Here is a 23,299-nt window from a genome sequence, read left to right on the forward strand (position 1 = left end):
ATACATATATATATATATATATATATGAAGTATATGAATCAATCATCACCCTCCTATATATATATATATATTATGTAATCAATCAGCACCATGAAACAAAGTAATAGATTGAAATTTAGAGTGAGAGAAGGCATATACTGCTACTAGCTAGGTCAAAATAAAACTATTGATATACACATGCTTCCATTTTCTCTCTGTTGTTGGTGTTGTTATCCAAAAAAAAAAAAAAAGACAAGGTAAAGGTCAAAATAAAACTATTGATATACATGTGTTTACCTTTATTTTAATCTTTTACTGTTGCTTCTGTTGTTACAATTAAAAATAAAAATAAACGTAAAAATTAATGGTTCATTTGTTACACAAGATTGGCTTAGAGTAACCAATGTATAACATCCATATATATTATATTATAATAAAGTTAACATATATTATTATTATAATATACCCATATATTTTGTATTATAATATACATATAATATATATATATATATATATATAACATATATTATTAGTAAATTGCATCAATACATGATGCCATTGAGGGGTTCTGATAAGTGACCTGAACCCCCAACTAACTCTTAAGAAATACTTGAACTGCAATCTCGCCAAACAATCATGCCATTAACTGATGTCTCGTCCTTTTGTGATGAAATTAAGTCACATGGATGCATGACATTTGCCTAAATGTGCCCGTCCTTTTCACATACGCTGTCTCGTCCTTTGTTTGAGACGGATGTCCTGCTCCCTTATTGAATAAAGTTCTTTCACCATACCAAACTCTTATAAATTCGTGAGAAGATATCGGCTTAAACTTAATTTTATTGGAAAAGAAGCTTCATTCAATTTTAAAAAAAACTGTTTACTTATTGAATTGAAACTTGGATACAAACTAGGGCCGTCGTTAAAATCTTGTCTTGAAAATATTCAATCAGGGAAAATTCGGTCAAGAAAATAGAGGAATTCAGATTCTATGTCAAGAAGATCATGACAGAGAAAATCCGAGTAGGAAATTCGGATCCATTCTACAAATCATCAATGAACAATGGAAGTCAGCCAAAGCAGAACTATATCCTCCCACAAAACCATATTTTTGGGATGAATGGTATTAAGTGACTGACAAACAACATGATAATAAAAGCCATAATAATAGTCACATAATTAAGAACCCTACTGAAACAACGGATTACTTTTGGGAAGAAAAAAAAAACAATGGATTGCATATAATAAAGAAGAGGGTGCATGTAATTAATTAATGTTTTGATGAAGGCGATCGACTAATTTTTGGTGTGATTAGTTGTAGAAATTATGAGAGGCTGAAAGCCATGTTGAATAGTTGCTTGCCAAACTTTGTCAATATTGGACATTGTGTAGCCACACTCATGCTCCTTCCAACCTTCCAAGGCATGCACTATGCCTGCTATGCGCCATGCACTCATCACCCTTCTTGGCAACCAATTCTGTTCATAACATAATGAACAAGGCAAATTAATAAACTAAATATTATATATAGAAAGCTTTTGAGATTCTTCAAATAAGTTTATTCGAGGGACATCCTTGTAGGACCTACTCTGCATTAAATTTCACTAATCCAACTCATCTATTTTGTAGATATTCATTCAAAAATCATCTCTACAAAAAATCACTTGAATCTGATATCATTTAACAACTCAATTAAATTATTGAAATTTTAGTACTTTTTTTGCAGCACTGTGTTCAATAATTTTATAGGATACAATTAGATGTCTAAACAGTTTCCAATTTATCTAATATTTTTTCATGGATGATCTATGAATGAAGACCTACAAAATAGATGATTTGGATTGTTGAAGAAAAAAAAAATTTGTACAGTACCCTAAAGGGCGTCCCTCAATAGAAGGAGACTGTATATATATATATATATATATCAGTCCTAATTTACTAATTAATAACAAGAAAAATAAAATAATTGCTTAATTACCTCACAAGCATGAATATTCTCAAGAGACGTGGGAGTCTTCATTGCTGGTGGGTAGTGGTAGAAGCAATCTTTGCGCAGTTTTTTTGGTGGGAAGTGGGAGAAGGGAATAAATAATGTTCCTTTTGGTGCTCTCAGCTGTTCTTCTTCAGTCAATCCATCACCCACTAACCAAATCTGCACATTACATAAACAATTTTAATATCATAATCAAGTATCCAAAATCAGAACAGAACTTATAGATGATAAATGGTATTGAAACATTAAAATTTGTAGCAGGTAATTGATACCTTATGTGCGTAGCTTTTTGCAAGAACCAAGCTACTTTCAGTGCTACTGAATGATTTGGTGAGCTTCAAATACTCATCCTTGTGTAATGTAACTACCTAAAATAAAGGCAATTCAAAGACAAGTGATTAGATGCAACACCGATCCGTATGATGATGACATGGTACGATATAGTCTTACACAAGATTTCACTACTCTTAAAGGCGAGCTAGAGTCATCTCAAACATAAAATTCGATACATACATATATATATATATATATTTACCTGGATACCCTTCTGGCACAAAGCAAAAGCAATGGCATAAGCAACCTTTGTGAGGTTGCCTCTAAGAAGAACTTGGGTGGTCCTTTTGGAATGGTGTTTAGGGTTATGGCCACAGCTAAGCTACTTCCATCCACAACCCTTATTTTGAGATTAGGATGCCTGTGAACATACAGACCACCATATCTATTCAGCTCCTCACCCTGCATAAACCGATGTACTTTAGCATGTATTCTAAATCGATGGATTTGTAATATAATAATATTCATATTATATCTTTAATTTTAATCATCATAATTAAAAATGTTGCAGGTTTTTTCTGGTCAATCTGTTCAGTTAGTTTATTTCATTACCAACTATACTGATTGGCATTTATGGGTGAGAAAGCAAGATCGGCTAGAGCAGTAGAGCTAGTTAGCTTGAGTCTTAAATGTGCCTACAGCACCACTACATGCACATGCATGCATACATACATACATACATACATACATATATCATGGACCATTAAAAACTTGGTTAACTTAGAAGTGGATTTGAGCTCAAATAATTTACCTTGAAAGTAAAAGGGAAGAAAAACAACAGACTTGCCTGATTTAAGAGACCCAGACATAAGACTTTGACACCCTTTTCCTCTGCTTGAATTATGGCTTCCTCAATCAGTCCGTTGATAGCTTCATTTTTCCATTGCATGTAGTACTGCATTAAGGTTTAAATTAAATAAAAGTGCAACCAATATCAGTAATAATTCTTTTTCTTTACCGAATATGGTTTATTAAAGTGCAAGTTTGAAATCTCTATATATATATTTTTTTAATACAAGCGATAGTTTAGAGAAGAAATTGGTCTCACTTGCAAACTGTACTTTGGTATAGCCCAAGTTTGTAATTTTAGATTATCAAAACGGTGCCTGTCAACCACAAATGTACGGCCATAGATCCAAGTTAAAATCATAGACCACAATGTCACAGGCCACATCAACCACAGGTACCGGTTTGATGTGTAGGGCCTAGAGGCCAGGGATGCAAATCCTAGTGGTAGATGATAGATGGACTCAGGTGTTGTTAGATGGGTTAGATGAAGGACATCTGGTGTTTCTTCCTCTCTCTTGAGTGAAGTTTCGTAGAGAGCATCCGAAGATTTGTCCATGGTTCTATATATATAGTCATAGATTGGCATGAAAAGTGAGTAATTGGTTCGGAATTGTGTGTGATGCAAGGAGTGGTACCTGCACAGAATTAAGTTGCTACATCAATTATAAACAAATTCAAAAATAATTTTGTTAAATTAATATGTCATAAACTTAAAATAAAAACCACTTGTATCAAGTAAATGACAAAACCCAGCTGAGGCACAACAAGGCATGTTGTGCCCTGGCTGCCCCAGTTGAAGATGAGAAAGTTAAGTGATTTTAGAATTTCACAACCACGAAACCTAGCTCAATTGGAATTCTCCCCTAATAGGGTAAGATTTTGTTTGTTTGTTTGTTTGTTTGAACGTTGTAAATTGAACTCTTCAATAGTGTTTACAGTAATACATAATAATTTCGAGAGAGAGAGAGAGAGAGAGAGAGAGAGAGAGAGAGAGAGACTTACGAGGGTGTATACATAAGATACTTGAGAGGAGGAAATAGAGAAAAGAGCCAGTTTGGAATGAGCTCGAAATTGCAGTGCCCCATGTTGTTCATGAAGTCAATGTAAGTAATATAAGCAGTAAAAGATACCAAGACTGTGTTCTCGTCACCACAGTTCCCAAAATTGGTATAGAGAAGAGCGCAGAATATACTATATGCTCCGCAAATGGATGAATCACAGCTGCAACAAATTAAACATATATTAAATATTAAGTAATATTTAATACAAATAAATCAATGTAATTAAACATTTAGATAGTTATTTTGTTCTTACAAGTAATTGGCTGAGTAACGATTGAGGAATGGTGATGAGAATGGTAGCGAGAGTAAAGGTAATGATGGTGAAGTGCTCTGTGAAACCAATAATACAGGAACTCCACAGGACCAGCATGAAGCACAATGGTTAAAAGAAGTCCCTCTGCCCTCCAAAACGGCGCGTGTTGACCACCAGGCAGGTACCTGCTCCCTGTGTAGAATAGGAGTGCATTGAACAATATTTGGTCATCCCTGCAGTCCAAAGCCAAACAAATTAATTAAATAAATATTTGTTTAGCCAGCTCATTATTATTATTTTTTTTAATACAAGCGAGATATTAGGGAGGAGGGAATCGAATCTAGCACCTCGATGCAAGGATAAATGCTCATAACTAATTGTTTAACCACCTTTTAAGTTATTATACATGCGTTTATATTTATTAACTAATTTGTACTGACCAATTGTTTTCTCTGTCGACCTGTTCGAATTCTAGACCCTTGTCAAGGATCCGGCCATTGCCTTTGGCAGTTCGGTATCGAGAGAGAGAGATCCATATCTGGTTGTGGAGAATCCTCCATAACACAAGCCGCAAGTATGAGGAAGTATGAAATGTCTCTTTCTTTTCCATCGTTAGCCACAAACAACCAGGTGCTGTGGATGACCCATGGAGCCAAGATCACGTGCTGCATACACATCCCAGAGGCCCACATAAAAGTTAGAACACCAAAATATTCACATATATATGACGAAGAAAACAATGGAAGCATGTGGTGAGGTACGCATGCATTATGCATACGTAGGTTGCAGTTCGACACGTCATATTATGTACAGGCATGAGAGAGAGAGAGAGAGAGAGAGAGAGAGAGAGAGAGAACCTTGAAGCTTCCAAGAGCTGTCCATGGCCAATCAGTAAGAATTCCAGGCACAGAAGCCATCTTCTTCTTTGTTTCTGTGTAGTGTAGCTTTGAAGGAGTTTGTATATATGTATGTATATATATATATATACACTTCAAGGTGGGTACTGTGGAGTCCATATAAGCCATTTCTTTTTCTTTCTTTTTTTAATGGGAAGATGGATGGTTGTTTGTCATAAATTTTGATAAAAGAAAATGATGAATTGTACAGTATCAGGGTGACAATACGCACCATGTCCACCTACTTTTTTATACAACTGTAATGATAAATTTACCTTTTTTTAGAACGACTCAGGGTAAGAACTTGCACTCAACAACTCAAGTAGTCAATAGCATATATCATGCACTATAAGAGCATTTTCAGCAGTTAGCCTCTTGTGAATAGTAATGCCTAACCTCCTCAAGAAAGTGTGTTTCCAAGATTGTCCTTTGCCATGGCAAATACTATTCATTTTTTTTGTTTTTTTCACAATTTTGTTTACTTAAATAATTAATTTATATAATATTTTTGGATAAGATTTTTGGGTTCTTACGTGTCAATACTATTCATATCGGATAAGATTTTTGGTTTCAAAATTCAAAATTCAGATAAATTTCAAATTTCAGATACATTTCAAAATTCAAATTTCAGATAAATTTAAAAGGTCAAATTTCATATACATTTCGAAATTTCAAATTTCATATAAATTTCAAATTTCAAATTTCAAATAAGATTTTCATCCTCTAAGATTGCGCCACGTGTCATATCTATCTACCTAAATTTTTCTATAAAACCAGAGGCTCAACTCATACCTCCCACACCAGATCTTCTCTACATTTCCATTTCTTCAATTTTAGATTTCATTCTCCACTCTCAATGGCAGACATGCAAGAGGTTTTGGAGAGGCAAGAGTGAGAAACTAGAGAAAGAATGCGTAGACGAGCTGCAAGCAAAAGGGCGCAGAGAGAACTAGATGAGCAACTTGGCATAGCAATTGCTTTGCTGGAGGAAGAAAACCAGAGCCGTCATGGTTCACGAGAAGGTCGTGGCCCGAATGTGGACAGATATAGACATTCTCGAGTAAGAATCTTCTGGAATATTATTTTATCCCACATTCTCTGTACTCTGATGTTCATTTTCGAGCGAGATATAGAATGCAACCCTATTTGTTCAATAAAGTCATGCATGATATTTGCAATTATGATGAATACTTTGTTCAAAAGAAAAATTGTGCTGGAAATTTAGGGCTTCTTCCCGAGCAAAAGTTCACAGCTGTGATACGAATGTTGGCGTACGGGTCATCTTGATCAGTGGATGAGATTGCTCGGATGGGGAAGTCCACTATTTTGGAGAGCTTGGTGAGATTTTGTGATGTAGTGGAAACTCAGACAGGACTACTGCGCGGACCTACGCTCGAGGACACCTGCGGCTTCTACAAAAAGCTGAGTCTCGTGGATTTCCTAGAATGATTGGTAGCATTGACTGCATGCACTGTCAATGGAAAAATTGTCCAATTGCTTGGCAAGTGGATTCCAGAAATAGGAAATGGCAGAAAAGTATCATCCTTGAAGCAGTTGTTGGTTTTGATACATGGGTTTGGCACTTCTTCTTCAGAGTTGCCGGATCTCAAAACGATTTGAACGTCCTGGGTCAATCCCCGATGTTCAATGATGTTTTGAGAGGTGAAGCCCCAAATATCACATATAAAATCAACAATACCGTCTACCATAACGGGTATTATCTAGCTGATGGCATCTACCCGAGGTGGACAACATTTGTGAAATCAATTCCACATCCCCGATCTCATAAGCAACATTGTTTTTGCTACCTATCAAGAAGAGTACATAAAAGATGTAGAGATGTGCTTTGGTATCCTTCAAGCCCGGTGGGCTATTATTAGGAGTGCGGCGGGTCTATTTGATGAAGAGGTGCTTAGGAGTATAATGATGACTTGTATCATCCTTCACAACGTGATTGTGGAAGATGAGTATGATTACGATGCTGATGAAGTATATGAACCAGATCCCATGAACACGGCCTTAACACGAATTTATGAAAAATTCATGGGGCCAAATGGAGAACCAATGTAGCATGAACCGTTGGTTAGAGATGGTAGTTTCATGCCCCGTATGATTGAACGCTACACAGATGCAATCGTCGTATATTCATGAACGCCGTCAAGTTGACTTGATGGAGCATTTGTAGGCGATGAAAGGCAATGAAGGTGAATGAAGTGAAGTGAAGATGTTTTTTTAATTTATTATGTTTATGTTGTATTTTTAGTTATGCTTTATTTTTTTATGCTTTAGTTGTGGTTTGTTTATTTTTTATGCTTTGGTTGTGGTTTGCTTTTTATGTATGGAGTGTTTTGAATAAAAAGGAATTTTGTTGAATATTTTCTTTATTCACTAAAAGAAAATCAATACAACTCATAAAATAAAATACATGAATTACCACTAATTTTTTAAACAAAACAAAAAATACAATGAAATGAAAGGCAAGCAAACTAACTTAATGGTTTTGGTGTTAAAAGTGAAGAGTATTGGTTGGTATTTATAGAAAGAAAAAAAAAATCAGTATTTTTTTTGTATTTTAAAAAAAAATTCATTTTTTTTCATTTTTTATTGTAGAAAAATTGGCTGCCGTTGGATTGAAGGAAAAAATCAGATCGGAGAGCCAAGAGCCGACACGTGGAAGCTAGCCGTTGGCGACTCTGTAGCGAGCTTTGAATTTCTTTTAACGCTTGGCGCGTGCAATGAAGGGTTGACGCCAGTGGCGTTAGGATGACATCACCACCCTCGCGCTCGGGCCGAACTCCACCTCGGCCAGCCCAGTCTGGTGGCCCCACCTCCTACCCAAGCTGCCTTTTGTTGCTAGAAATGGTTTTTCACCCAAACACCTCCCCACCTGAGTCCAGCCTTAGTTGCTGGACTTGCTCTAAGGTCTTAAGTTTAATTTTCCCTTCCTCAATGTCGTTTGTATTAAAAAAACAAAAAACAAAAATTTTAAAAATCGTCAAAGCCACGGGATCTATATATCTTAGTGAAAAAAAAAAACCCTGACTTATAGACTAGTGAATTTATGTTCAAACCCCCCATAACACCTTGATAATCATTTATGTGTGTGAGAAACTTCCCCTTCCTTTTGTAGTTTGGATTGTGACTTGTATTAAAAAAAATATATATTCGCCAAAAACCAATATTACCTTTAAAAAAATTCAATCATACATTACTCACACACCTCTCTATATTAATTTTCTTACGTCAACTTAAACCCACTAAAGGACATGAATACCCTCCTAAACATACCTCAGCTTTTTGTTAGGGGTTACTTATTAGAGATATTTAGTTATGCATTCTTATTACTAGTATTATAGATAAACATTATATCATTTAATTTCTATAAACAAACTCGAAAAAATCTCTACTACTATCAGCTATCCTATTTTTGAGTTTACTTAATATACTAATTTCTGGTTTTACCTTTTTGTTTTTGGTGTTTTTGGTTTTTTTTTTTTTTTTTTTTTTTGTGATGTTTTAAGATTGAGCTTGTTTTAAGAAAATCGATGGTAATTTGTAAATTATAGGAAGTTCAAAACCTCTTTCTTATACTGTAAATAGACTTTAGGTGTGTTTCTAAAATACTAATATTTTCAATCCCCCCCCAAAAAAAAAAAAAAAGGAGTAAATAGACTTTCAGTATGCCTAATAAATTGGATCTTGGTTTCGAACATGTACGGTGCCTGACTAATAAATATGGGCATGCCGAATCAGCATCTGTAGTCTACGTAAAAGCTTGAACTGTAGGACGACAGCAGTTTTCTGTCCAAATATAATAAAAGGACCACAACATTTGGGACCCCATCGAAAGCGCAGGACGACCAATCTACAAGGCATTAATTTCCATTGGTGAGGTGGTGTTGAACTTGAAAGAGTGATGAGGAGGATGGATGTGGGTTGGTGGTTGCTGCAATAAGGGTTAGCTGAGTGTTTTGACAATATTACCCCTTTGAAGTTGATCACGGGACCCTTTTTTAAGGAATGTTGGCCGGAATCGAAGGGGGTGTCAATGTCAAGCATCAAGTATGAAGTTGGCACATGGGTAATAAGGTTGAATCTGGAAGCACATCGGCAAATTTTAATTTAGTATTACTAAATTAAACATTTAAAGGATGTATGCCTCCTGTAAATGTTTAAATTTTTCTTTGTTCTTTAATTTCAATGAATTAATGCGTACTCTTTAATGTACAACCCGTTTCAACTCCATGAAACTTTAGAATGTAAACAATAAAATTAATCAAAATGTAAATCGCCAATGCTACACAATATGGTGTGCAAGCCTATGATACATTCACAGTGTAGCATATCTAAGACTCCCCTCTTTCATCATCTTTGTTGCGTGCTTCAACTTTTTGAATCAGCATTCACTGGACATTTTTCCAGAGGAACAAGATGTCGGCTGTGCCACCAGGGCCCCAATTGGACTAACAGGTTTTGATCCACAATTTGGACGTAGCTTGAATTTCAAACGGCTCAATATGTCAACCTGGGTGACACAAAAAACCTGGTAAAATGTAAAGGTGATCATATATATCGGATACCAGTTATTATCATGGGAAAGAAAACTAAAACCTTCACGTTTGAGAGAGAGAGAGAGAGAGAGAGAGAGGAGATGATGATGATGACAGATGGTTCCAGAGTCATAATTGCAAAATATTGATGTAATAGCAAAATCTGTTTTGTGATATTTTCAATCATTTAATATTCATGTTGATCGAGCTATATGATATATCAGGGTTTTCCAAAGCCACTTCAAAATTCAGATGATAACTCATTTACCTTCAATTATGCCCCCCCAAGGGTTCCAAAGAGAGCCTTCTCATTTCGGGGATGACCAGTGGGTCCCACAGCTGGAGGTGCGTGCACAGTGATTGGGAGAACCCACTCACTTTTTTCTCTTCCCTCTATCAGAAGAGGATGCTCGTACCTGAGGTCAAAATTAGGATTTTGGGAAAAGCTGAGTTAGCATATGTTTTGGTACACTTACATTTAACGGATGCAAATACAGAAAGTTTCATTAGCAATGTGTGATTGACACTTTCTGCAACCTTGTTTCTCAATTATTTTCAAACAACCACTAATCTGGAAACCATACAAAGAACTGCATAACTAATTATGAACATTTTACTCCAAATCCTGAACTTAACATGGAAACCTCTTGCTACATTTTAATCATTTGGTTGAGAAGATGCATATAATTATATACCTGGTCCAATCCACATTCTTCGGAGTGGTAAAAAATTCAAATCGAAGGACCCATTGTACAGATACATGAGGAGTGGTAAAAGACATAGGCCCATCCATAGGAATGGAAAAAAGAAAACTTGTCTGCACCAAATCTGAAACGACCTCGTAATGATCACTCTGAATCTACAAAAGATAATTTGATCCGTCAACCAAGCAGAAAACGAATACAGTAAAAATCATCTGCATTCACATTAAATTCATCTCAGTTCACATATTAAATTCTTCATTACTCTAGAAGAAATTAAAGGTTAATAAATTAGAGTGATGTGATTTTATAGATGAATTTGCAGGGATTAGAACATGATTTGATAAATAGTAACACAAGCTGATGCAGGGCAGCGGCTATAAGCTGCTGTCCAGCGACCCAAACATACCCAAAATACAGAGAATAGAAGGATAAAGCAGTAGAATCGAAGTAGGAACGAAGATAATTGAGTTCTAGGGCAAAATCCCAACAGAAACTCTATAGACTAACGTCTGAAATTATATTCATCAACAAAAACTAAATACAAGAGTCTCTAAATAGCCTATTTATACTAGAATACACCAGCCTAGAATTCCTATTCCTAGTTTAATAAGAAATCCTAATTGACAAAGGAAATTAAAACCTAAACAGGAAAATAAACCAAATCCTAGTAAGAATAGGAAAACAAGTAATAAAATAACCTATTAATTTAATATAACTAAAACTTAGCCTCCTGATGCCCACTTAGATTAGGAAAATCTAATAGATGCTCCTGCATCAACTCCACCGGGTTGGGAAGAATTCTTCCTCGAAAATCGTTTGGTGAAAACAGACATAACCTCCTCTTAGATAAGTTGTCCATAGAACTTTGGCCTTGATATTGAACCTTCCCACACCAAAGAAATAGATATTTAGAATATTTGATCCTTCTGGAACAGTACCAGATATCTTCTGCAGCCAAACTCTCAGCCCAAAAACTCTTCACGCTAAAAACCAGTAGTCTAACAAGGTCAATGACGTTCTTGGTAGTTTGAAAATTAAAAGAATCAACCCCAAGAAAATCAGCATACTCATAAGTATCACCTTTGAAGGAATTCAGCTCATCTCCATTTTTCTTGAATTACCTTTCCTTCAAATGTGGGTTGATTGTGTTGCTTCAAAAGTTCAAACCCAGCTTCTTCTTGATTCACTGCCTTCAAGATTACACTAGATTCAGCTTGTTTAGTCACTTTCTCAATTCCCAAACAAACTTCACAATCTTCTTCCAAACAACAGTCAAACACGGGAGGGTCTTCTAAATTTAGGGTATTGTCATCTTCTAATTTATTTGAAGCCCCCTCAACATCCTTCTTAGTAACAAGTGGATACACAACACCTTCTTGCTCTCAATGTCAAACTCATGGCAGAATCCTTCTTCATGCAAAGTCCACTTTCTCCCATCCTTATAGAATGAATAGGTGTTAGCTTTAGTAGAATGCATCATGTCTTTGTCAAACAACCATGGTCTTCCCAATAAGATATGACATGCGTCTGTGGGAACAACATCACACCAAGCTTCATCCTCAATGGTATTACCAATAGTAAATTTAACCAAACACCTTGAAGTGATTGGTACAAACCATGCAACCTTGTAGGGATTAGGATGCTTCTCAATTGGTAACTTCAATTTTTCTACCGCCTCCTTTGAAATAATGTTTTCACTACTTCCTCCATCAAAAATTACACCTTTTCCCCACAAAGGACTCCTATATTATGTCTCCTCTTCCTCAACTTTGGGAGTTGTCATCACTCGTCTTACCAACAAACATTCTCCTTCAACTGGTAAGAGATCAATAACTTCCTCTTCGCCATAAACATCATAATGGCTCTGGAAAGTTGATCTTATCACCTACCAAATTTATTCTTCTTTGTGGACAAGCGTAAGATTTATGCCCCGCCTCTCCGCAATTGAAACATCGAGCTTGTGAAGTACTTCCAGCCTTGGAATTCTTGACATTAGCGCCATTTGGAGGATGAAATTGTGTTGTTTCCTTCCCCTTTTCACTCTTATTAGCACCCAAGTTCCTACCACCTATTCGGGTACTTGGATTGGCTTCTTCATCACTTTGCGAACCCGTGTCTGGGTGGCCTACCACGACGCGGTAGTCTTCGCTCTGCCATTAAAGCATATTGTCGAGCATCTTCAAGGTTGAACAAACGAACCACCCCCATCTCATCTCGAATTGTCTGATTCAAACCAGAAAGATAACGAGATGTCATCTGTTCATTAGTCTCATTCAAACCAACTCGAATTGAGAGATTATTAAACTCTGATGTATATTCTTCAACAGACATGTCTCGTTGCTTTAGTTATGAAACTGCTCATATAACTCCATGGTATAATCAGCAGGTAAAAACTGCTTTCGTAACTTGGATTTCATACGATCCCATGTGTTGATCTTCTGCTTCCCCTGCCGAGCACGCTGCTCTTCAACTCTCTTCCACCATTGAAGCGCGGTACTCTTCAATTTAAGCTTTACAAACAACACCTTGCGATCTTCTGCCATAGGCTTCCATTCAAAATAATTCAGACTTGCCTCCCAATCCAAATAATCTTCAACATGCATCTTTCCATAGAAATCAACAACTTCAATTTTAATTCCTCCACCATTCAAATCCAACGCACGAACCAACCGCTCTTCCAATCCACCTCGATGACCACCACCATGGTTTCCAGCTTCATGAAAAAGGTTGTCGACGTCCGTTTCGTCTTCATATTCATCCTCACCACCACCTTCCGGTATGTGTAAGGGTCCGCGGTTGCGTTCCGGAAATATAGGCATCCGCGCGTTCCTGTCGTTGGAGGGCTTGCACCGCTCTCGACAAGTCTTCCATCATACGTCTCAGCCATCTCTGTGTGTTGGGCTTGGTTCCCTCGTCCACCCTCTAGCACGTCCAACCATGGTGTGGAGCAAGGATTAACCTGGCTCTGATACCAATTTGATGCAGGGCAGCGGCTATAAGCTGCTGTCCAGCGACCCAAACATACCCAAAATACAGAGAATAGAAGGATAAAGCAGTAGAATCGGTAGGAACGAAGATTAGTTCTAGGGCAAAATCCCAACAGAAACTCTATAGACTAACGTCTGAAATTATATTCATCAACAAAACTAAATACAAGAGTCTCTAAATAGCCTATTTATACTAGAATACACCAGCCTAGAATTCCTATTCCTAGTTTAATAAGAAATCCTAATTGACAAAGGAAATTAAAACCTAAACAGGAAAATAAACCAAATCCTAGTAAGAATAGGAAAACAAGTAATAAAATAACCTATTAATTTAATATAACTAAAACTTAGCCTTATTGGCTGATGCCCACTTAGATTAGGAAAATCTAATAGATGCTCCTGCATCACAAGCTTATTGATGCAGCAGGCAGAGTTTTACAGATAAACAAGCATAGGAGCAACAAGAGCAACCCCATTATATGGTTTCACACATCCTTCTATAAAATCCGAGAGTAAACTTTACACGGTGAATTTGTGTGGGTTTGCAATAATTTCTAACCAAGTATATTAGACAAGCTTTCGTAATTGCTTTATTTCTTACATATTGCCTGCCTTCCTCATTTAGGAGACCTAGTTCCATTATGGAAAAGAGAACCAACAGTCTATCAAAAGGCTATGAAAATATGGATGGAATTACCAGGAATTTCTTTCCAAACTCTTTTTCCTCACTTCTTATGTGAATTTTCTTAGGTTCTTATTTATTTTTCCTTTCTTCTTATATTAGTACAAGCAATAAAGAATAGCACCCCCTTTGGTACAGTCCAGCTTTCACTATTGCATCCAAAAACTCCAAAGCTTCCTAAAGACATTTGGTACCTCAGGTACTTCTATTCAAGTTTAACCTACATCAGAACCAACCCCGCTTAACCCTTCTTCTACCCAAGTACTACACACTATCAAATACTCGGCATCTCCACACCTCTTCGACCTTGTAACTTTAGCCAAAAGCCTTGTGTAGACCTAATAATGTCTGAACCCGCATACCTTCATTGTCCAGTTGCACTTTAGTTATGGTTTAGGTTTCTTGAGGAAACTGATTTAAGTGAATTGGAGGTGGTTTTAATTTCCAATAACAAATAATATTAAAAAACCCAAGTGAGCGGTTAGTACTGATATGCCCTCTTTATCATTTTCCATTTCAATATATCAGCATCTTGTGTGCCATAACATGCTCAAACAGCCTCATTTTTTGGATTCAAATACCAGTAAAGGCAAGAACATTACGTTATTATTCAAACTTTGAGAAACACATATCGGAATCGAGGTTGGAAAGATGTAATAATTTCTAGGTACCAATCTGCTGCGCTTATCACTTGACTGACAGTTTGAAATCAAAAGGTCATACCTTTGTAATTGTGGGGGAATTCTTCCGAGAAGGATGGACAAATCGCCGACTAATAGTTTCCGAAGTCTCCAACGTTATAGAAACCTGAAAAACAAAGCCTCCCATGAGGCAGTGATAACTGAATACATTTCACAGATCACTGAAAATGATTTCAAAATTACTTGTGATATCTCAACTACCTCGAGGCACCTTCTAGCTCCTTCTTCATGAAAGAAAGTAAGAGTCCCACCAATCTATTTCATGGAGAGATGTTGAAAAGTTTACAACCCAAACAAACAGAAAAAGAATAATGATGCAAATCAGGCATAAGACAATATATAGAGAAATTAAATTACCATATCACTGAAGTAATAATTAGAATCAGAATTTTTTGGGGAAAATCTAAGCAGAACTTGGTCATCCAGCCGGATATTGTATGACCTCCCTCGACTAAAGCCTTCTGCTGCAGAAAATATTTGCAGAAAATTAGTTTTCATGGAGACACGAAAATTATTGCTACACAAACAGAAATCACAGCATTGGAGATATATAAGAAGGAAAAGAAGTGCATTCATTTACATGCTAATGTTTCAACAGCTCCAGATTCCGGTGAAGAAGATGCCCTTGCTTCATCATCCAAAGAAAGGCGCTTTGTAAGTTTCTGTTGCTGGCTTGGAGAGCCAATAGCAGATGAATTCAGGGGCAATGAAAGATCTGTTTGCAAAAGTAACTTGTGACTTAGAAATATAATCTTCTGAAACTTGTAAGAAAATAGAAAAACAAGGTTCTTCTCACAGGAATTTATGAAGAAATTGCAATAGTAACTGAACAAAATAAGAAAACAAAAATATCATAATAACTCAACACAACGGGTGAAACGACATAGGAACTATTTTGGAAATGAGAATGATAAGAAGTTCAATATATAGGACTTGAAGCTTTTTCTAGGTCATATAACTTACCAGCCCCAGTATCGTATAAGACTTCGGCCACAGAGAGCTGTGGGAGTGCTAGATTTGAAGATAAACTTGTGCGCTCTCCTTCAAGATATGGGCTATCCTTATTCGAAGACCTTGCTGATTGCAAGGATAGCGAACTTCCGAAGGTTCTGTTTATATTTTCTTTCATGGGATTGTATGAAGAAACAGATGAGATCTCATCCCTTGAGCTTTCATAGCCTTCCTCAACCCCATCATATGTATCATTTGCTCTCACCTGTAAGAGGAATTAGTTCTGCCTTATAAAGGATCAAATGGATCATGTCCGTTATTTTGAAACTCCTAGAGACAAACATTGCTTAATAATTCTGTAATGCCTCTGCATGCTTGAAAAGAAGAAACAGAATTCCCAGGAACATATAAATAAAAAAAGATATTGTGGTATTAAGTGCCTACCCAATCAGAGTCCGCATCCATCTCTTTCCAATACATATCCATTTGGATGGTTACAGAAGGAACAATCCCTGAAAATATATAATTGGCTGGTCTCAAAATATTATCTAACATGACTGGAAATTAAGACACACGAAAATACTTCAAAATTATAAGATGCAAAAACTGAAAAAATAGACTAAATTTAGAACACAAGTATGTTTATACTTTACAGGTATGCCGATCATTACTTGAAAAAGACGAAAAATGTACTATAAGAAAATATGAGCAATTTTCAAGGACATGTCTGCCGCCCCGTAGAACTTGAACTGCAGCATTCATATAGGGTAACACACAAACCAATTACTCTTACACAAACAAAGGAGATCTTACCTACAGTTAAATTTGACACAGGAATATTCACTTTTTTCTCAAATTGATTCTAGCCCATCAGCAAGTTGACAGCTAAAATTTATTGTAATGGCTCCACTTTATCTTTTCAATTAGTACAAAAAAAAAAATGCAAACAGGCTATTGATGAATGATCTGCTTTGTTCATAAGATGCACAAGAATGCTCAAATGCAATAAATTTTGAGAGCTTGATGCATGCGATTTTACAATTTGGTTATGATCCCTGTTAAGTTTTGATCAAAACCACTAAACTAGCAGCCAGATGCTATATCTGAATTATACTGACCAAAGGGAGACTCACCATCACTTTGACCTTCTTCCATCACCAAGCCACTGGTTTTCTGAGTGACCCATACTTGTACTGGGACACGAGCCTCCTGAATGATTAAAGTTGATGAGGTTCAGAAATCAAAATGTGGACATATCAGTAAATATACAAAGAAAGAGGCTAGCCTGTAAGGGCAAGGGTCTTTTACCAATATCTACCTAAGCAGGAGTTCACACACACACACACATGCACCTCTACACTTGTATTTATGGTGCAAGCATCTGATTGCACATGTTTGATAATGACAACAACGGATAAGCAAGTTCATTATATTTACCAAAAAGATGAAAATTTATAAAAACATAAGCTTAAAAGAAATTGGAGGAAAAGAAAAAAGTATATGATTCCCACATATACTGATAACTACATATAAGCCTTTGGTATATTTTGAAAAAAGTCCATTCTTATAATTGATTAGGAACAGTCCGAAAATTACCATTCAAATTTAGCAAAGAATGCTTCACAGGATGTAACACAAGGACACCAAACAAGCCCATTTATCAATCAACATCATCACGTGGAAAGTTTATTAAAGGACAAAGTTTGTTAAACAGAGAAAAATATAAGTAAACTATGGTGCATCAGAAGCAGAAAATATAATCTAAATTAGAGCAGTGCAGAAATCCATCACAAAGGAGAAACTTCATGTCAACATCCATCAGAGAAAGTTAAGGAAATCCAACCATTTCAGGAAAGTCTTTGATTGATTCTCCACGAGAATGAGCATTTTCCAGTATCAGCCATTGGCCAGACATTGTACTTCTAACATAGTACATATAGCGAATGGTAGCACCTTTATATGATGGTGGTATAATGCTAGCCAGGAATGACCGCACCACGTCTGCAGAAAACATTGAATATTAACAGAAAGAAAATTTGGAGTCGATACTGAAAGCAAATCCAATCCAAAAGCTCTTTCTTAAGATAGGCAAGCTAAAGGCTTGACATCACCATCCTTCCTTGGAATGAAAAAGAAAATATGCAGCTGAATTGATTCCTCGTATTTTTTAACATCAGATCAGGCTCATGTTACCACTCATCTGAAAACAAAAGGCAAAAGCCTAATTTGAACATCTGGTTTATCCTTTGACCAGGTTTCCAGTTGATTAAGATAGAGGATGATTTCTGAACATCATGGTTAAATTCTTGGCTAAGAGAGGTGTGACATTGTTGAATGTAATGTGCTATTTTGGAAGAAAGGCCCACTTCTTCATCATCTAGCTCAGTATACTATCCATTCTAAAGACTGATCCTTTAGCAATTAGAAGCAAATTTGATTGTTTCATCAATGAAATGCATTTGGCCGTCAAAAGACGAGGCATATTTAGAAAATAGTCAGAAACTCTAACAACAACAAAAACACTAAACTTGTTCAAGATTGACACTTTCTCCATGTAAATCCTAACACCTACGACTCAAAACTACTTACAAAGCATCTTAAATTACACTAAAACAATATTCACAATCTTACAAACCACAAATTTTCCTCACATGATTTCCTGGCCCCCGGGGAAACAATCTGATTCGTCACCAGCGCTTGAGTGGAGCATTCCATGAACACATATTCACCTACATGTTTCATGTAACCAAAAAAAAACACGAAAACACAAATAAATTCCAAAACCACTGAAACAGAAACCAAATTATTCAATGTGTTCTCCTTTTTGTTTTTGGCTACCTCTTCTCTGTTTAGATCCAGACGTGGGTTTCTGCGTGGCGAACCACTGGGAATCGAGCTTCTCAATCCCTTTAATCTCAAACCCCAGACGTTCGATCAAGAGCGAATAAGCCGTACCGTCATTGCTTCTAGGGTTCGAAATCTCTATGGTGATGATAATGGGATCGCCGGGCCTGTAGACTTCCTTATCCGTTTGGACCTTGAGAGTGGGCAAGAGCTCGTTAGTCACAGTGTTCGTGTCGGATCCTAGGCCTCCAAAAATGACGGATAACCTGCGCGGCAACATTTGGCTCTGTTTTCACTCCAATTCTTCTTCCTCGTGGATCTTGACGAAGCAAAAGCTGAAAGCCCAACTCTCTCTCAAAGTGGAGGTTGGAGCACGAATTGTGGGAAACGACAGCGTTTCAGTTGGTCCTCCATTGCTCTTCTTCTTCTTCTTCTTCTTCTTCCTCCTCTTTGCAGCACAGACACAGAGGACGGAGAGAGTCTGTTTTTGTTTGCTAATTTGTCACTTCGTTTTTGGTAGATGCGAGCAGTCTTCTTCCTGATTTTGGGTACACTGGGTAGATCTGCTTTAGCGCCACGTGTGTCATTAGGGGACGACATTTTCATTGTGTACAAGTTCTCTCTCGTGCCAATAATCTTGTCACTTAAAAGGGTAAATTTGGTCGGGTCAACCCGAATACTCGATTTTATTTTTTTTCAGGTTTTAATCCGAATTATTAAAAATGTTGCGATTCAATTAGGATTAGTTCCTTCTTAAAGAGATGTTGGGAGGTCTAGACATGTTGGTGTCTTCCCAATTCCTTGTGAACGAACTTGGGCTTGGTATCTTGACAATACTTTTGGAGTTGGCTTAGGCTTCTCTACCTGTGATTCGAATATTGTCGGATCTGATTAGGGTTTACCAAACCTGATTCGAGCCTGCCATAACTTATTAGGGTTTACCATAACTGATTATGGGCATGTTGGATTTGATTAAGGTTTACAAGACTTGGGGCCTTCCGATTCGAACTAATCAATGCCGATGCAGTTTATCAACTTCATTAAGGGTGAGCCGATTTTTGCACACTTATTTGTTGACATGACAATACTCATAAATTATGCAGTCCAACCTTCATTAAGTGTTAAGGCTTGGAGATGTAGTAGTTGTATTAGAATCTTTGATCTTCGACCAATGAAGAAGACATGCTTCTTCTCTATCTTTCTTATCGATTTTGTATATTTCACTTTACTTTTGCATGTACTTCCTCAATGGACCCATACATTGGTTGTTTATAATGAATAAGGCATTAGCTTTCATCACTTGCCCTATGTTTGGATAAAGAAATTGACAATTGCGTAGAATTTTTAAATGACGAAATTTAGATCTCTATCGTTTTAAAAATTTTGGTAATTAATAATTTCAGTTTTTGAATTTACACATGTCGAATTTTGTAAATGACAAAAATTATTGTAAAAAACGAATTCATGCTCAATTGAAATTGTGAAATGAAGTCTCTTTTGGCGGAAATTATATTTGGAAATCTTGATATCTAATTTTCGTGATTTTTTCCACGCGTCATTTAACAATTTTCATACTTACGTTGCCAAACAATGGAAAATCAATTTATCTTCTTCAATTTCCGACTTTGAGCTAAACCTCAAGTTATTTTCCTCCATCCAAATGGAGGGTTGAATTATTATATAGTGCTGTTAAACGAATTCTAAAATTAACTAAATACACCGTACTACTAAACTATTTATTGAATTACTAATTTATCCTAATATAAAATGACCAAAAATATATATATTGATATTGTAATGCTACCAAACGAAGATGCAAAATCAACATGTATAAAAATAAAATAAAAACTCTGCGTTTTGCCCAACAAAAATTAAATGGCAAATAACACTGGAATTAAGAAGAACTTTTTCACCCAGAAATATTACATTAATAAGAAGAAAAAGAAAAGGTAATATAAAGGGAAATCTTGAACCATTTAATATCATTCAGACTTCATCATTCATTCTCCATAGAGTAACAACATCTCAAATCATTTTGGGTTGAGGATTTTTTGAAATGTTAATAGGAAGTGTAGGCAACCGAAGCACTGCTTCCTCTGTCTCAATCGGATCAGACCTCAGTATCTACCAAAAAAAAAAAGAAAAAAAAAAAAGTCCAAATATTAAAAATCAAACCGAAAAAAGAAAAACCTTCATGTTTGTATTGCGTATGGAGAGAGAGAGAGAGAGAGAGAGAGAGAACTGACTGGGTCTTGAAGCACAGGTTTGGTGTCGTCTTTGGCTGGTACGAAAGGAGGCTTTGTGACCTTGGCAGCATTATTATTGTTGCTGGGTTTCATTGAGGAGATTTCAGAGTCCAAGTCGTTCATCGTCTCCTTTTTCTTTTTCTTTTTCTCTCTCGCTTTCGAATTTCACTTGTGTCTAACTTCTTCGTGAAACTAATAGAGTAATAGACGCAAAATGATTTTACCTCCTTCAAGGGTTCTGAAGTAGAGAATTAAGAACTTAGGGTTGGCAGAGCGCGAGGCCTTTATCGTTTCGGTCGTCTGTTCGAGCACCACAAAGGGCGACAATGAGTTTAAATGCTAGTGGTTTGGAATAATTGCCGCTCGAGGTACCATCTCGGGTTCAAGTCTTAACACAAGTGTAGTGTGTGTTAATTTAGTATATTATTGTCTCTCTCAACAGGAAAGTCCCTGCAAACAAAAACAAAAAACTTAAGATGGCCTGCATATCAGCTCCTCCTCCTCCTCTTTTGTCAAATCCCTGTGGTTCAGTGAAACCCGCTCGGCTCTCATGGGCATCTTCTTTTCCCAAGCTTGGCATCTCCTTCAATTGCATCACAGCCCCTTCTAGTTCCCTTCACACGCAAAACAAGGCATGTTTCCATTACTTCTCTTTCACTTTCTATTTCTTGTCTTATTTTAAGTTTACTTTTCTTGTTTAATCCTAATATTTATCATGAGAAAAATGTTGGGAATTGTTCATAAACATTGATTTTCTGAAGTTGTGATTGCATGCATATGGACTGAATCATCTGTTGTAGGAAACCCAAATGACTGTTTTAAATGTGATGAGAAAGCCGTAGGTTTTTTTGTCACCTTAATTAACAGCAACTGACCCAATTCTATTTTGTGTATTGAAAAAAAAAAAGACATTTTGCTTGATTTCTTATAGAATGGTTATGTGCTGTGTATAAGGATTATAATTTCGTGGATGCCCACTTCGATTTCAATTGATGTAGCTAAGGTGTTTGCCGAAATGACTAGGAGAATAAAAGGTGTGGGACTTAGCCATAAGTAGTGGTTTCTTTTATGGCTGTCATATTTTGAAGACTGGCTAGTATTCAAATTATCTCGTTATGTTTATGATGGTTATGAACCAATTTACTTCATAAAGTCCTAATTGTGCTGCGTAGCTAAAGGGAATTTGTTGGTTTTGGTACGTTTGAGCTTAATCTTTTTTCATACAAGCGATTGGGGGAGGGGGGGTTTACACAAATATTTATTGGTTGCCTAAGGGTTTCGAACTTCTATCTACATGGATGGAGGTGGAAGAGTTCAACCAACTGGGCTATACAAGACTGGCATTGAGCTTAATCTTTTGGACAATAAGCTATGGTGGAATTCAACTATTTGGTTTTTTAATGCAAGAGAAACTGATTAATATGACATAATAATGTTGTGCTTAACAGTAGAAGCTTAGCTGTTTTCCCTGGTTACAACAAAGTAGAAGTCTTTAAATTGTATTATAGTTATTATGGCCTACATCAGGGCTAGTTTAGATTGCACGAGTCATGATTCTTCCTCAGTTAAACTTTCAACCAGTGCTCGTGTTTGTTTCGCAGGATTCCTTCATTCGAGCTGCATGGACCCGGAGATCTCGAGGTGAGGCTGCAAAAAGACCTAATAGGAAATCATGGTCGCAAAGGACAGATATGTACATGAGGCCATTTTTACTGGATGTTTTCTTTTCAAAACGATTTATCCATGCCAAAGTGATGCACCGGGGTACCAGCAAAGTGATATCCGTGGCCAGCACGAATTCCAAGGATTTGAGGTATTCGTTGACGTCGCTTGTCGACAACGATGCGTGTCGAGTCATAGGAAACCTGATCGCAGAGAGGTGCAAGGATGCTGATGTATTTGCAATGTCTTTTGAACCCAAAAAGAATGAGAGGATTGAGGGTAGGCTTGGAATTGTACTCGATACCATTAGGGAGAACGGAATCATGTTCGTTTAGAACCTGTGAGAATCAGTTCTAGTTCTTTTTTGTGTTAAAGTTAACACGTACATCAGTATAAGTGTTACTTTAAAAATCATTAACTTAACTTTAATCTACTTTTTTTCTCTTTAACGATATATGGAAATAAAATTTGAACTTTACCCAAAACCAATAATTTCCTTGATTATCAACCCATCACAAAGGAACACAGAAAATTACAAGTACAACGCATCTTTGCAACAATCACTTTCAATGAAATTTCCTCTCTTTTAATTGCTGTCTTTCATCAAATTTTCTAATTCGAGCGCTTTATCCCACAAGAAGCAAAAGGGGGTAAAGGATGCATAGCTA

General features: G+C 36.5%; 3 protein-coding genes and 1 pseudogene across 5 annotated transcripts; 1 reads left to right on the plus strand and 3 right to left on the minus strand.

The window, feature by feature from the left end:
• Positions 1 to 1,049: 1,049 nt before the first annotated feature.
• Positions 1,050 to 5,340, minus strand: LOC103331441 (very-long-chain aldehyde decarbonylase CER1-like; annotated as a pseudogene). Its single transcript, XR_016126736.1, has 10 exons — positions 5,266 to 5,340; positions 4,849 to 5,073; positions 4,409 to 4,641; positions 4,097 to 4,315; positions 3,354 to 3,729; positions 3,093 to 3,200; positions 2,508 to 2,707; positions 2,245 to 2,340; positions 1,958 to 2,131; positions 1,050 to 1,457 (listed from the first exon to the last, which is right to left on the minus strand). The product of XR_016126736.1 is annotated as a very-long-chain aldehyde decarbonylase CER1-like (transcript).
• Positions 5,341 to 9,394: 4,054 nt separating this feature from the next.
• On the minus strand, positions 9,395 to 19,303 carry LOC103331443 (immunoglobulin). Of its 2 annotated transcripts, none has more exons than XM_008234066.3 (13): positions 18,718 to 19,303; positions 18,531 to 18,608; positions 17,723 to 17,880; positions 17,013 to 17,088; positions 16,324 to 16,391; positions 15,892 to 16,144; positions 15,509 to 15,643; positions 15,286 to 15,392; positions 15,130 to 15,183; positions 14,951 to 15,034; positions 10,550 to 10,713; positions 10,123 to 10,270; positions 9,395 to 9,829 (listed from the first exon to the last, which is right to left on the minus strand). In XM_008234066.3, exons 1-12 carry the CDS (start codon positions 19,001 to 19,003, stop codon positions 10,129 to 10,131), a joined length of 1,605 nt encoding a protein of 534 aa, XP_008232288.2. In that variant the 5' UTR covers positions 19,004 to 19,303; the 3' UTR covers positions 9,395 to 9,829; positions 10,123 to 10,128. The 2 variants fall into 2 exon arrangements, with proteins under 2 accessions (XP_008232288.2, XP_088908681.1); XM_089052555.1 differs by having other exon boundaries at positions 9,395 to 9,847; positions 18,718 to 19,256.
• Positions 19,304 to 20,594: 1,291 nt separating this feature from the next.
• LOC148917134 (uncharacterized) lies at positions 20,595 to 21,227 on the minus strand. Its single transcript, XM_089052226.1, has 2 exons — positions 20,970 to 21,227; positions 20,595 to 20,847 (listed from the first exon to the last, which is right to left on the minus strand). Exons 1-2 carry the CDS (start codon positions 21,090 to 21,092, stop codon positions 20,749 to 20,751), a joined length of 222 nt encoding a protein of 73 aa, XP_088908352.1. The 5' UTR covers positions 21,093 to 21,227; the 3' UTR covers positions 20,595 to 20,748.
• On the plus strand, positions 21,165 to 23,080 carry LOC103331444 (uncharacterized). The gene is made up of 3 exons (XM_008234067.3): positions 21,165 to 21,337; positions 21,412 to 21,601; positions 22,571 to 23,080. The coding sequence occupies exons 1-3, from the start codon at positions 21,306 to 21,308 to the stop codon at positions 22,964 to 22,966; spliced, it is 618 nt and encodes a 205-aa protein (XP_008232289.2). The 5' UTR covers positions 21,165 to 21,305; the 3' UTR covers positions 22,967 to 23,080.
• The last annotated feature ends 219 nt before the right edge of the window (positions 23,081 to 23,299 follow it).

The sequence above is a fragment of the Prunus mume genome, linkage group LG5, assembly GCF_029339155.1.
Source record: "Prunus mume cultivar Tortuosa linkage group LG5, ASM2933915v1, whole genome shotgun sequence".
Taxonomy (NCBI): domain Eukaryota; kingdom Viridiplantae; phylum Streptophyta; class Magnoliopsida; order Rosales; family Rosaceae; genus Prunus; species Prunus mume.